Below are 15,592 nucleotides of genomic sequence, written 5' to 3'. Positions count from 1 at the left end.
TATTTAACGAAGGTGGTCATCCCCATAATAATAAACATATTTTTTTTTTAAACCAGTGACTAATTTTATTAAAATGTATCGAGTATTTAGTATCGCGATATTCCAAAGCCAAGTATCGAGTATCTATAGTATCGCGATACTGCTTTTTGTGTATCTTGCTCAACCCTGTATATATGTTATGACATTCAAAAATAATATAGGTAGATAATTTTATAGATTAAATTGACGATAAAATAAAATAGGTATTTTCATTATTTTCAAGATTAAGTTAAATGTCAATTACTTAGGTTTTATTTCAAATATACATATACAGCCACAGTGTGTTTAAAAAACTAATATATATTCAAATAGAATTAACTTGGGTATGTCAAAAAAAACTCAGGAAATTAGCTAACTGGAGTTAGGACACACTATATAAATGGTACCTATGGTTTATATTTTTATAATATTATGGTTTATGGAAGTAAATAAAGATTCTAATCTAATTAAAGATTTTTTTCCTGAATACTGTTAAAATACTAAATACCTATTATATAATATTTAGGTATGGCGCGAACAATGTTTTCCATTAATTTATATGAAAAGAGCCTAAGAAGTGAGAGTACCTACTTGATAATTATTAAATTATTATTGTTGAATAATGTCTTTTATCTAGGCTCTCTTATTGACATATTAAAATATAATTAATAGGTAAAATCTGCATGATACATTTATTTTATTTTATCCAAATATTCCAAATTGTACTTCTAGTTTGTACTGTTTCTAGGTTCTACATCTTGATTTGTATGTCGTAGCCCGTAGGTCGTACCACTCGTACCTCATGTCCTCATGGGTGGTGACGCCGTGACGGTGACGTTAATAACGTATGACGTCACCCTAACCAAAACTGCGATAATAGTTTTTGGAAGAGGAGTGGGGATCGCTTATCGTTTATGCCATTCCCACTTCACAATATTGAATTTTGTTTGTTTTGTTTACAGTTTACAAGTTTACTATATAATCATAATTCCTACTATATTTCGGTCTTTGAGATAGGTAGCGGTGTTCGTGATTTGTTTGGTAAAAAGTTAATCAATTTAATTTTTTTTTTTCATTTTCATGTTAACTTAAATGCAAATTGATTAGACAATATTATAAATTGTACATAGAAAATTGTTCTTTGACAAGTCTATGATTTAGAAATAGTTGAATATACTGTTTATTATCAATTAACTACATTCCTGTAGAATATAGTAATGTGACAACTTTATTTGACACTATATTTTATATTTTTGTTACATTGAATCTAAATATTTATAAAAATGACTTGGGGTTTTGTCACTTGTGGTCCTAATGAGGCTTTGGTTATATCAGGTAATTTAAATGTAATACAACTAATTGTATTTTGTTGAATTTAGTTACTGTATTATAACTTCCATTGATTGATATATTGATTGTACTATTTTTTTTTTTCAGTTAATTAAGTGGTAATAATATTTTTTTGTTTCTTTTTATATTTTTCATAACTACCATATTGGTTTTAAATTTGTTAAAGTATTTCAATTTTCTTTTAGTATGTATGGACTTACTTATAATGAAATTTAATACTCTTTTTGACTTAACACATCACTTTTTAAATAAAAAAAAAATATGTACATATTATACTGTGGAATTACAAAGAAAGGTTTTTAAGGGGTGCCTATTTTTGAGTTTTTTAATGGTGGCTAGGGGTATAGACAATAATTTATTATTAACTATAGTATATTAGTAATAACTAGGACAGGTAGTTACAATTATGTTAGTGTATTTGCCTTTATCAGATAATTGGTGCTGTTGGGTTGGTGAAGTATTAGACTAGCCTCTGAAAAATTTCAAGTTCGCCATACAGTGTTGTAGAGAACTCAGTTGAAGTGTTTATTTTGTAGATTTGCTATGCTGGTTATGTTTTGAACTTTAATAATTGTGTGTAGAGAATAATTTAAAATGTAAGGAAGTGCATTTTGTTGTAGAATCTGGACTTACCAATGATAATTACTATTGGAACAGTTTTTACACAATTGAAATTTGAATTTTTTTTCTTCTAGGATTTTGTTATGGTAAACCAAATTTGGTACCTGGTGGAAGAGCATTTGTTTGGCCTGTTATACAATATTGTCAGAGGTAAATAATATACTATTTATATTTATTTTAAAAATTTATTTCGAGAAAAAATACTTTGTCATGTACCCGTGTCTTACAGGGAAAATTATATATGATAAATATGAATGTAATTACAAATTAGGTACCTTTACAATAATTTTATAAATTGATAACTGATAGTAAATTAAGGTAAATTAAGGACAATAATCTTAGTTATTTGTAAATTTTATTTTAAGCTAAATTATTGCAAATATATTTGTTATACAATGTTGATTTTTATATGTATGCATCCAGTTTTTAATTTGATGTATTAACATGTTAAACTTATATTATTGTTATTTGCTGATTACATATTAAATAAGTTTTAAATATTTTAGAATATGTTTGAACACTATGACAATACAAGTTGATAGTCCAAAAGTATATACTATCCAAGGTGTGCCATTATCTGTTACTGGTATAGCTCAGGTATGATACCTTATTGTAAATAATAATAAATATCTATGTTTATATTTTAAATATAAAAAATGCAGACTATTTCATTTTTATTATGGAGTTTATAAGTGGTCAATAAAATAATAGTATTATATAGAAAATTATTCTTGTGCCTACATTTTTACTAATGTCATTTGTGGAGTATAGATAAACAAGTTTGAGTTGTTGAAATTCATACAACCAACTAAGTCTTCTTCGATAATAATATTTATTAATGGTCAATGATAATAAACAATATATTAAAAATGCTCTCAACCTGTAACTTTGATATGCTTTATATTTTTATGATTGAACTATCAGCTGGTAGAAGTAATTTATTATTGCTTTCCTTGATTATGATGTATAAAAATCTGTAAAAAGCCCAATTCAACTGTGCATGTTTGAAAATCAAACAAATATATAAATTAATATTTTGCAAAATAAATAGTATGTATTATCATTAAACTTTATAAATTTATAATATTTATATTTTGTATTTAGTATTTACTATTTATTAATTATTTATCATGTAATAATATGCTTAAACTTGAAGATAATTATTGTTCATCTTTTATTTGGTAAATTATTTAATATAATTATGTTAGTATGTTTTTTAGCAAAAATTTAAAACAGATTACAAAGTTATATGGTTGATAAAAATAAAAATAAAAAATAATAAAAAAAACTGTAAGTTAATTAAATATTATTATTTTAGAATAATAGTTATTTCATTTATATAATAAACATCTTGTGAATAGTGTACAATAGATAATGAATGAAACACTTAATTCAAACATTACATTTAAATGTAATATTTTAACTTGGTTAAAATTACATTATATATATATATATATATTTTTTAGAAGGAATTTGTGGCAACAGGCCATTGGGTGTGGGGTGGTATGATAGGGGTAATTTTTGTGTATTTGTTTGTAGGTTTTTAAGTTGATTTTTTATTTGTTAAGCTTTATGAAGTAAGATTTTTTTGATTATAAGTGTCCTTAAATTATTAATGATTTAAATGTTTAGGTAAAAATACAAGGGCAAAATGAAGAAATGCTTTTAACAGCATGTGAGCAGTTTTTGGGGAAACCCAAAGAAGAGATACATGAAATTGCATTGCATACTCTTGAAGGTCATCAACGAGCAATTATGGGTTCTATGACTGTAGAGGTTTGTTTATTTAAAAATGTCTATTCTTTATATATAAATAGAATAATATATGAATTAGAAATTACCTATATTATTTTGCTAAATTTTAAATTAAAATTGAAAAAAAAATTATCTTTTATTAAATTTTATCTTGGGTATTATTATGCTTAGTTCCCTTTTTTTTTATCTCTTTCTAATCTGTATTCAATACTTTCTAGAATACTTAATACAGTTCTCATACTTTTGTTCTGGTGTTCCAATTATCAACAATTGGTTTTTAAAAAAGAATTTTATTTTAATAATTTAACTTTTTCTAGAACACTCTTCTTTCTAGATAGTAAGTTGATTTCAAGATTAAATTTGGAATTTTTTTTCTTTTAGAACATTATTTTCTCCTTTTGATTCAGTGTTTATAACCGTCTGTAGTTGTTTTGAAGACCCATAAAATTTTTTTTTATTGAGTTATACGTTCAATTTCTTGAATGTTATTTTCATAGACTGGCATAGGTAAATTGTAATAATTCTTTATAGTTTGAGCATTAAAAAATGTCATTGTTATATTTTTAATAAAGTGGCTTTGTATGGAGCATTGTCTGCTATCAATCCCGGAATGTGACTGGGAGTAAGTAATGGCTGCAGCTACTTGCTCTCGGATGGGTGACCATTTGGGTTCATAGTAGTTAAAAACCTTGCCAAACATACACGTGTTTTCTACCTACCGTAAAAACTGTAAAAACAAACTACTGTAACAACTGTTAAAACATTCTACCGTACCAAAACCTTACCCTTACCACAGTTCATAACCCCTACAACAGCTAATGACCTTTGCGGTGGAAGACATAAGTGCCAAAATAATATAAGAAAAAAAAAGTCGTATCGTACAAAAGCGCCAAATCGTATCATTCATAAGCGCTAAAATGAGATAAGAAAAACAAGTCATATCGTTCAAAAGCGCCAAAATCATATCGTACAAAAGCGCCAGAAATTAAAAAACAGATATTAAATTTAGAACTATATCACTCAAAAACTCCAAACGCTTAATCTTAATCGACAAAATATGTATTATATGATTATGATAGATTGTCAAATAGACAGTGTGTGAGCAGTTTGTGTTATAACATATTGTTAGTACCTATTTCGTAAGCATCCGTGTAAGCATCATTCGTTAAAATAGATTTTATAAAAACTGTTACGAACAAAGGTGTTGTGTGTATTTTATTTAAAGAGCAAAAATATAGATTTTTAAGAGAAGTGGCCAGTGGTAATGTGTAATTGAGGTGTACCAAAAAATAATTGTACAATGGAAGAAATACCAGGATGGTAAAATAAATCGTATGGAATATGTCAAAAAAGTGGGATTAAAAAATCAACCAATTTATTAAATGTATAAAATATTGATGTGAATATTATGTACCTAACTATATTATAATTTACTATCAACATAATAATATTAATATAATATAATTTTTATAAGATATAGACATTTTTAAATAACTACCTACTTAATACTTATATGAAATATTAATTTTGGCGCAAATTATAGGTCATTTTTGTACCTTTGGCGCTTATGTCATATGTTGGGTATAGCAGGTATACAATATTAGATTGGCACTTATTTTCTACAAATTTTGGCGCAAATGATAGGTCATTTTTGTACCTTTGGCGCTTATGTCATATAGCCGGCCTTTGTCACCAAAATTTCTTAATAGACAAGACATTTTGTGTTGTGTTAAGAAAAATATAGTAGGTAATAAACTGTTGACTATATTACAATAATATAATCGACATGTAAGTTTTATATTAAAAAAAAAAAAATTATAATTAATTAATCTATAATTTTTATTACAAACTATTGAGACTATTTCTTTAAAAAATTTTAAATTAATGTATGATTATATTTTCTAAATTGATGATTTCAAACTAATAAAGTAATTTTAAAATTTTAAAGCATATATTATTAATGAATATTGCTTTATTGTTAATTTAATTAGATATAGAATAATTTATAGTATAGTTTAAAAACTGTGCATTTTTATAATTTTAGGAGATTTATAAAGATCGTAAAAAGTTCAGTAAACAAGTATTTGAAGTGGCTTCTTCAGATTTAGTTAACATGGGTATAACTGTTGTATCATATACAATAAAAGATATAAGAGATGAAGAGGTAAGATGTATTTATATTAATTTTGTTTTAATTGTTTTTTGTAAGCATAGTAATAGATTTTATTTGTTTTCCTTATAATTTGTATATTTAACTTTCCAAAATACATTATTAATAATTTTATTTGTTTCTTAAGTAAATATTTTTACTGTATTCATGCTATTTATGTTTAAAACATGTGTCCAATTAACATCATTATTAAACACTACATTTCTGACCATCGATATATTATATTATTTACTACTTATTACTAGGTCTAATTGTAATATTCTAACAATGACCTGTATTTACTTTTTGCACTTTTTTCATAATATAGTGAATTTAATGCATAATTAATTACCATGTTTAGGGTTATCTTAGAGCTCTTGGGTTGGCAAGAACAGCAGAAGTAAAACGTGATGCTCGTATAGGAGAAGCTGAGGCAAAACGAGAAACAACAATTAAAGAAGCAATGGCAGAAGAAGAAAGAATGGCAGCCAAGTATTAACATTTATATGATTATAAATATAGTTTATGCAGTTTGTAAGACCATAAAAATATTATTCAATCAATATTGTTTTACAGATTGATCAATGATACAGAAATTGCCAAAGCTCAAAGAGATTTTGAACTCAAAAAAGCAGCATATGATGTAGAAATTCAAACAAAGGTACATTGTAAGACATGTGAAGTTGTTTAAAATATATTTATTTTATCTTAATGGATAAAAAAATTATTTACTCACTCAGAAATTAGTTGAAAAAATTATTTGATTCAAGTTTTTTTACCAGTTTTTTGTTTTATATTGCAAATAAACAGTAATATTTTTAAAGTCATATTGTTAGGACTTTTACTGTCATATAATCATATCTAAGCTATATGTTAATATTTATTAAGTTAAGCTGCATTTTTCAGCATATGTTTCCTGAAATTAATTCATAATATTTCAATTAAACAAATAATATTTTATTTGATTTTAATATTCCAACTAATCTTATTAGATTTGCCAATATAATAATATATATTAAATAGAAAGTAATAACATATTAGTTTGTTTTTAAACAAACTATTCAATTACAGAATTTTTATAGTAAATTTCTTGGATTGTAATTAAATAGTCAAAAATAATTAATTTAATGTAACAAGTAATATTATAATCTTATTCATCATTACAAACAATATTATTGAAACTTTGAATTATGTTTGTATTCTAATATTGAATACATGATAAATTATTTAAAAATAATGAGAAATTAAGTTACGCCTAAAAGTCTTAAAATAAAGACTGGAAAATTTAACTATTTTTTTAAACTCATTTAATTAAGCTTAAAGTTTAATTTACTTTTAATTTTAGTTTTTTTTACTAGTTAATTAGAAAATAAAAATAACTTCGTTAAAATTAACTTGCTAATTCCCAACCTTGCTTAAAATTAATTTATATGAAACCTAAATGTACTCAAATAAATATTATATAATATATTTGTTATACTGTTCATTTAAGCTATTTATTGATAAATTGATATTGTTATTACAACCCCTTTTCAGGTTTATCTTGATCTATAAGCTAATCTTAACAAGAAAGAACTGTGTTCTCTTGATTAAATAAAAATATATATTTGGTTTTCTAATGTTTATATACTCAAATATTTAAATATCTTAGAAAGCTGAAGCAGAGTTGGCTTTTGAACTTCAAGCTGCAAAAACGAAGCAACGTATAAAAGAGGAACAAATGCAAATTGATGTTGTGGAAAGAACACAACAAATTGCTGTCCAAGAACAAGAAATTCAAAGACGAGAACGTGAGTTAGAAGCTACTGTAAGAAGACCAGCAGAAGCTGAAAAATTTCGGTAATATAATGTTTGAACTAAAAAATTTTAGTTGTATTATAAATTAGTATAAAAGAGATAATTTAGGATTTTTTAGGTTTTTTTTTCAGTGCTATTTTTTACAGTATTTCACTCTTAGTGTAATATAGTTTTCTTATATTGTTAAAAAAAATCATTATAGTCGTCAATGGCCATATATGATCAATTAGAAAATTCTATAAAATATTAATATTTTTATTTTAATTTTCAATACAGTAGCATTTTTTATATGTCAAAATATCCTAAAAATGTATGGTATATAATGACACTAATTTACAAAATGTTCATTATATTGTGTAGTATTCATAAATATTTATATTTTATTAGAGAAAAGTTTGTAGGAATCATAGTATGGATTTTTCAGTTTTTTAGTCTCAGTAATGATGGAATAGAGTAAAAATCCTAAATTGTGTTTTTTTAGAACAAAATTTATCATATTTGCTTGGAGCTCCATGGATACTAGCGAATAGTAATTTTTGTTTAGAAACATAGCCTGTGGTTTAAATTTTGATTTTTACTCAAACCAATATATAATAACATGTGATTTAGTTAAATTTAAATTAAATTACATTAATCATAAAATGATGTATTGTAATATTTATACATTTTGTTTGTTTTCATCTAAGACTAGTAAGACTGGTTGTGGTGTTCTTTAATTTAAATTCTGAAAATGTTCAAACGTAATAATTATTTAGAGAAACTTTTCTAAAATTGTACCAATGTGCAATACAATGACATGTTAAATCGCCAGTGTCTAACCAACTATGCTTTTTGATGTGTTTACTGACATGATTGTGTTTTATGGGTATAATGTAATAATGTAGAAAACTTAATTGCATTTTTTTTTTTTTTTAACCGATGATGCCGCTGGAATTGCTTTCGCATTGCTTCTGCGACACTGCCCATATAAATGACTAACTACCCAAAACATGGTATATCAATGTTTCATTGGGTTTTTATAGGTTCTATGAATTATTTTGGTTCTTAATTTGTTACTCTTTATAATATGGAATAATATAAGCTTAAATTTTGAATTTTATATATGTTAGATAAATAATAATACTCAATGATTATAGAGGATAAGAGGATATCACTACTGTTTGTTTTATCTTTCTGACCAATTTCCTATAGTGCATTTAGCAAAACCAATCTTGTAAGTTTAGCTTTAATATTATAGCATTTTCCATATGACTGAACCAGTGTGGTGTGGTTAAATGCACAGGCAAATTATATACCTAACTTAAAATCTTTTTCAGTGCAGTTGAGTTTATGATCATGTTGAACAAGGTTATGATTCAATATGATGATATCAACTATTTATTTTTTATTTTTTTCATTATTCAATGTAGGTAAAAGATGACCTAACCTAACCTTAATGAGTAAAATATAATGTTCACAATCATGAGGGACTTGTGCAATTATAACTTCAAGAAATTGAAAAAGCGGACTTACGACACATGTGAAACATAACAAACTGTACTAGTTATGAACTGATATTCCATATAAAACATAAAATAATTGCAATAGTACAGAAAATATTTTTAGAGTGAATTTATCTTTAACTATCAAACTTAAAGTTAAGAACATTATTTGTGTTTGTTTGTTGGAGTTATACAATTTTTAAATTTATATGTAAGTTATAAGTATACAAATATTACGATTTAAAATACTCATGGCTTGTGCACAATATTTTTATAATTTTAAAATCTTGACAAAAATGGTTGGTGGAATCAAACCTTGTTTCACCAATGTGTGGTGTCACAATTTCCGTGGTGGCTTGGGATAGTTTTAATAATTTATTGACATAAATTTGTTCATGAAAATAGGCTAGAGAAATTGGCTCAAGCAAATAGAACTCGAATTATATTGGAAGCTGAAGCTGAAGCTGAATCACTCAGGCTAAAAGGTGAAGCAGAATCATTTGCCATCCAAGCAAAAGCCAAAGCTGATGCAGAACAAGCGATGAAAAAAGCAGAAGCATGGAGAGAATACAAAAAAGCTGCTATTATTAATATGGTTCTTGAAACATTACCAAAGGTGATTTATAATACATTGATAAATTAATATCACATAAATTATTCATTATTATACTCATATAAAGTTATATTTTTTTAAAAATTTTATTCTAGCTTGCTGCTGAAGTTGCAGCCCCTTTTGAGAATACCAAAAAGGTTACAATGGTGGCCAGTGGTGATGGGGATGTGGGGGCTGTAAGATTAACAAATGAAATTATTCAAATTGTTAATAAAGTACCTGAAATGGTAACTACTTTAACTGGGGTTAAAATAAATGATGTCATGTAAGTTTTTTGGAATTCAGTAAAACAAAAATATTAAAATTGTCATTAATCATATGTAAATTATTAATTAAATTGAATCAATCATTTGAGATAAATTTATTAGACATATCAAAATGTATATTAAATATGAATACACACGAATAAATAATTATATGTGTATGTTATATTCTGTACTTAATATATAAATCAATTAATACATTTATCAATAATATCTTAAAAAAAAAAAATTGTTGTTCTCTTCTATTTTAATTAAAAACAATATAATACATTAATTTAGTATAGTTTTCAACTTAATTAATTAAAGTATACCTATAATTATTATATTATGTATATTTATTTATTTATTTTATCTTGTGACAGGAATATGTAAGAAAATGGGCTGGAAATTCGATCAATTTGGTAGTATTATTGTTTTTTTTTATATGCTTATGACTTTAATTGTCTTCCTATGCTCCTCAAGTAAAAATTAATATTATTTACCCTTTACAATTAATCAATTGCTTAACATATTATATGATAGCTAGGTCTACATTTTACATTAATTTTACTTATGTAATTTTCTATATTATTTTATTTATCAATCTTTTAAAAAACTTTTTATAAACAATTTTGTATTATATATTTTTCTTCCAATAAAACATACATTTTATTTATTTATTTTAAATAAAGAATATGTCTGATGCTTGTTTATTGCTTTCTATAAACTTTTAACAGGTCATGGTAAAAATTCTTACAATTTTGTTTTGCTTAAAACTACTAGCATTGGTCAGGAAAAGCACTGCGCTATAGTTAGCATAATTGTAGCAACGTTTCTTTATTTGTAGTAATTAACTTACACTACAATAATAAACCTAATGTAGGTATAGCGAGCTACTTTTTGGGGGGGAGCTACGTTGAAGCGCTTAAAAAACATCAGCATCTTGACCACTGGCTAATAGTACTACCAATTAAACAAGAGATAATGAATTAAAATTGTACATTTATTTATTATATATTTTAAAATAAAAATATACCTACAATTATTTATCAAGTGTTCTTTTATTAAAATGTGATTATGTTTTTTTTAAACTTTTATTTGTATTAATTAAATATGTTGATTTTAAGAGTTATTATTTATCTCATTTAAATCAACTATACTTCATTGACTCATTTTATCACTGGATGCTGGATAGCCCATACATAGTAGGTATCCTACTATCCTATTTTGTTGGTCAATGTAAATGTTGACAATGGCTACCTTGCAATTATTAGACGTATGATTGAAAAAAAACCACTAAGTAGGTAATTCTCTGCTGTACATACGTGTCTAGAAAGTCACTGTAATGGATGGATTTAGTTTGAAATCATAAATCATAGTATACAAAAAACAGTTCTGAGCAAAGACTGTCTATTTGCCTATAGTAATGAAATCACGGTTATCTACTAGATAACTGTGCCTGTAATATAACTAAGTACATTTAAAGATATGATTGTTAAATTAATTTATTTTATCATTAAAACTCTAGGGGAATCTTGTATTAAAATTACCAATTTTAGATATTATACATAGAAATAGTGGTAAATTGCCAATTTTCATGATTTTGATAAATTTTGTCAACATTTTAACTTCAGACACCCATAAAAACTATTGTGGATGTTCAACGTTTTTTTAACAACTAACCAAAAATTTATTGTTGAAAATAAATCAAAAAAAATAATAAAACTCGTGACTTAATTTATGCCTGAAGCTAAATAAAAATATAAAAAAAATGAAACTTTCTTTTATCAATTTATTATTTTATCTTATTAAAAAGAATTGAAATATTTTGAAAATATTATGGTGCTAATAAAAACATACGGTCAAAATTTCAGGTGTCTACGGTTATTTGTTAGAGTTAGGTATAGGTCCTACACTAAAAAAATGTTTTTATTGAAAACTTGTTTTTCTTTAACTTTTTATTGTATTTCCTAATGCTTTTGAAAACTATTGGGTGTTTTTTACTTTTGACTCCATCATAAGTACCTACCGACTAGATTCAGTTTTTTTTACCAGAAATGATACTGTTGAAAAAAATTGAAACACTTTTACTGTCCCTAAGGTGATTACAGACAAAAAACACGTTGTAAAATCAATACATACATCTCTCTGCTCAGAATCTGATACGTGATTTCAAGTAAAATATATTGAAAGTCTACACCAGTGTTTCCCAACCTTTTTTTACTCATCGCTTCTTTTAGATTTTACAAAATCTCGTTAAGTTAGGTTAGGACGCGCAGATGACATCCATCGAGTTTGAAGATGGTTTATTATATACACATCTATATATTATTTTTTTAATGATAAGTATACCTACCTTTACTGAAAGTATATAATACTTATTTGTAATTAAACATTAAAGATGTGGTAATTACACTAATTGCGTTAAAGAAAATATTAATCAATAATTTTCATGTTAAATATTATATATTGTAGTCTGGTGATTTTTTTTCCGGGGCTGTTTGTCATGGATTTTTGTCCTAAGGATACATAAAGTACCAAAATGCTGAATCAGTTATAAATCAGAATACACCAATAAAAAATAAAAGTGATGGAACTATAAAAAAATTAGAAGGAATGTATAGAAATTGAAAATAATGGTATCGAAAAGGTGAAACAATTTAAGTAACTATAAGATCGAGATCGACTATCACTTAAAACAATAATGTCTGGAATTTTGAAATTATGAGTCGCATATTTATATAAGTTTGGCATGAAAGACATATATTTCATATTATATACATCATGAATATTTCTAATCAAAGTTACCTATCCTTTAAAGTCTTAAAGGTTACTAACGTTACTACGCTAGATTCATAAACCAGCCCATCCGATCCCTACCAAATTTATTGATAGTCGCATGCTGACAAGGGACAGTGATGTCGCCCACTAAATTATATATATATATTGTACCGTATCAGACATAGGCGTGCGCAGACTTTATTTGCAGGGTATGCGGCTGATAAAATATGCCCCTCTCCCACAGATATAAATGATCCTAAAATTAATGAGCATGACATTTATTTTCATCTTACACTTTTGGTTACTAATTTATTCATGTGCTCCCAAGCGTCTGGCCGAAGGGTATGCAAACGCATAGGATATACGCCCATGTGAGTGACTACACTCGATCTCCATAAATTATTATATTATGTGATCTTATGACTATAATACCTATATAATATTTAAACTATAATTTTTGCGAAACACTGCAATGTTACTTATTGTTGTTCAACGTGTTGTCTAAAATTAATAGTCAGTTACCTATATTACCTATACCGTATAACCTATAGACTATTGCCGATGATGACCGACTTGCTAGATAGGTACTCAAACACGGCCTATGACTTTAAATTTCTTACATATACGAAAAAGTATATCGGATATACGACGTGACGGCCTAAAGCACTCAATCCGCCATGACCATAAAGTCTGGTCGGGTATTGAGTTAACCGTTGATTACTGACAAAAGTTATAAGGTTCGATGATGCAATACACGCAATAGGTACGCAAATGTCGCAAATCTAATTATAACAACGACGACAATTTCCACGGAGACACCAACTTAAACATAAGCAACTATTATTATGTATAATAATAAAATTCGATAGAGATAATTAGTGCGGTTGCGGTAGTTTTTATTTAATAATTAAACCAACTTATTTTATTATTATGTTGGCTGGAATTAAGTAAACAAATTAAAAACTGTGCTGGCTGTTATACACGTATTTGCATTACCTATTATAACGAAAGTATGTTTATTTTGTTAAGTGTTTTGTAACTCTCGGTTATTGTAATTTTGTACATACCTAGTTATTAATTCTATTTATTTTATACTCATACTTTCAAACATGAATATAATATTTTTATTTAATATTTTTAGAGTCAATTTTTCGTTTAAATAGTTGTTTTAGGAAAATGTATGTTTTCTTATTCAGTTATTGCAGGGAATTATTTTTCAGATACAAGAATATAATATCATAATAAGACACGATTATATAATCCAGATGTATTGCTTTTTCTAAATATACAAATCATCAAACTATGGTTTTATTGAAAAAAAACTAAACTGGATTAAAAATGGTACGTTAATAAAATTTTAATTATATAATTAACGTTATAAAGCTTTGCAGGATAAAAGAAAAGCAATTGACAGTTATAATAGTGGTAGTAGCCAGACTAGCCAGTATAGGTAAGCTATAAGTTTAATTTATTTTTAGGAATAATATGCGAGCTCAGCAATCTTGATGAAATCGATTATTCTTTTTTCTCGTCCGGAGCCGAATGCTTCTTTGAGTGAGGTATTGTTTATATTTTATTGTGTTCGGTCTTTTTACACATAACACATAAGAAGGAATGTGTGAGTCTAGTTTGTCCAATGCGTACTCTGGTAACCATGATTTCCTCGTGTCGTGTGAACTTTATTACTGAGTTTGATCATTTTTTGGTAGATGATAATTTTATTTGTTTAAGTTTATTGTTATTGTTGGTTTGTTTTTTCCAGGAATAATATTATTAACTGTAATTTACAACAATTAGCTATAAGTAGTATAGCGTAATACTTCAGATAAAGTATACAATAATAGTAGCTACCTACAATTATTACATTTTTTATTTAATGTATAATCTAAATTATGTATAGGTAGAAATATAATATTGCCGTGTTAAATTCAGTATATAACTAATCATTTATTTTGTGTATATAGAATACATTTATTTTGTAATTATTTTCTTTGGTCTTGCGTTAAGCGTTTTAAGGACTACCTACCGATAACGATATCCACGTTTTGAATTTAATACGGTACAGGGGACATTGGGAGAATTGTGGTTAACAAAAAGATACATTATTAAATCATCTTTATATTTATATTAATCTGCATTATTATATTGGCTAAAATAATGATATGACATAATACATTTCTTACGGTTTCTCAGTTTGTCTCATTTGAGTTGGCCGGCAGTTCACTCCCATTCTCCTCTTTGTGGAATAGGCCTACATGGGGACACCACAATAAAAAAAAACGCGCCTCTTGCAATACCTCATGTGACATTAAATGCGACATATTATACATTATTGTCATTGTTTAATAAGCTAAGGTGGTGTGGAAACTTGCAATACATTACATTACAGTGTGCAGTAAATATGCTAAAATTACCAAACTAAATATTTATGGTTTTTATTAGAGAACATAATCCTATAATTTATTTTATTGTACAGTCGTTGTAGTAATAATACATATCAACACGACTAACTAGTTTTATTTAATATAATATAATGTATACACGATTATGTTTTCAGAATTGAGAACCCCTAATACCTCTATGCGTCAAATTATTCAATAATCATAGGCGTGCGCAGATTTTGTTTGCACTGTTTGCAGGGTACCTATGCGGCTGATAAAATATGCCCCTCTCCCACAGATATAAATGATCTTAAAATTAATGAGCATGATATTTCATCTTACACTTTTGGTTACTAATTTGTTGATGTGCTCCCAAGCGTCTGCCTGCAGGGTAATGCAAACGC

At 26.3% G+C, this 15,592-nt stretch overlaps 1 protein-coding gene across 2 annotated transcripts; it reads left to right on the top strand.

The window, feature by feature from the left end:
• The first annotated feature begins 917 nt into the window (after nt 1-917).
• On the top strand, nt 918-11,071 carry Flo1 (flotillin-1). 2 transcript variants are annotated; one of them, XM_089227105.1, is made up of 11 exons: nt 918-1,059; nt 2,064-2,139; nt 2,496-2,586; nt 3,622-3,765; nt 5,789-5,908; nt 6,255-6,385; nt 6,470-6,554; nt 7,545-7,732; nt 9,577-9,787; nt 9,880-10,049; nt 10,410-11,071. In XM_089227105.1, exons 1-11 carry the CDS (start codon nt 933-935, stop codon nt 10,417-10,419), a joined length of 1,353 nt encoding a protein of 450 aa, XP_089083231.1. In that variant the 5' UTR covers nt 918-932; the 3' UTR covers nt 10,420-11,071. The 2 variants fall into 2 exon arrangements, with proteins under 2 accessions (XP_089083231.1, XP_089083232.1); XM_089227106.1 differs by lacking the exon at nt 918-1,059 and adding an exon at nt 1,075-1,353.
• The last annotated feature ends 4,521 nt before the right edge of the window (nt 11,072-15,592 follow it).

Source organism: Diuraphis noxia, unplaced genomic scaffold (genome assembly GCF_037042655.1).
Source record: "Diuraphis noxia isolate RWA-SAM2 unplaced genomic scaffold, SU_Dnox_SAM2 contig0004, whole genome shotgun sequence".
NCBI classification, from domain to species: domain Eukaryota; kingdom Metazoa; phylum Arthropoda; class Insecta; order Hemiptera; family Aphididae; genus Diuraphis; species Diuraphis noxia.
The sequence above is the reverse complement of the archived record's forward strand: the minus strand, read 5'-3'. Positions and strand labels throughout refer to the sequence as shown.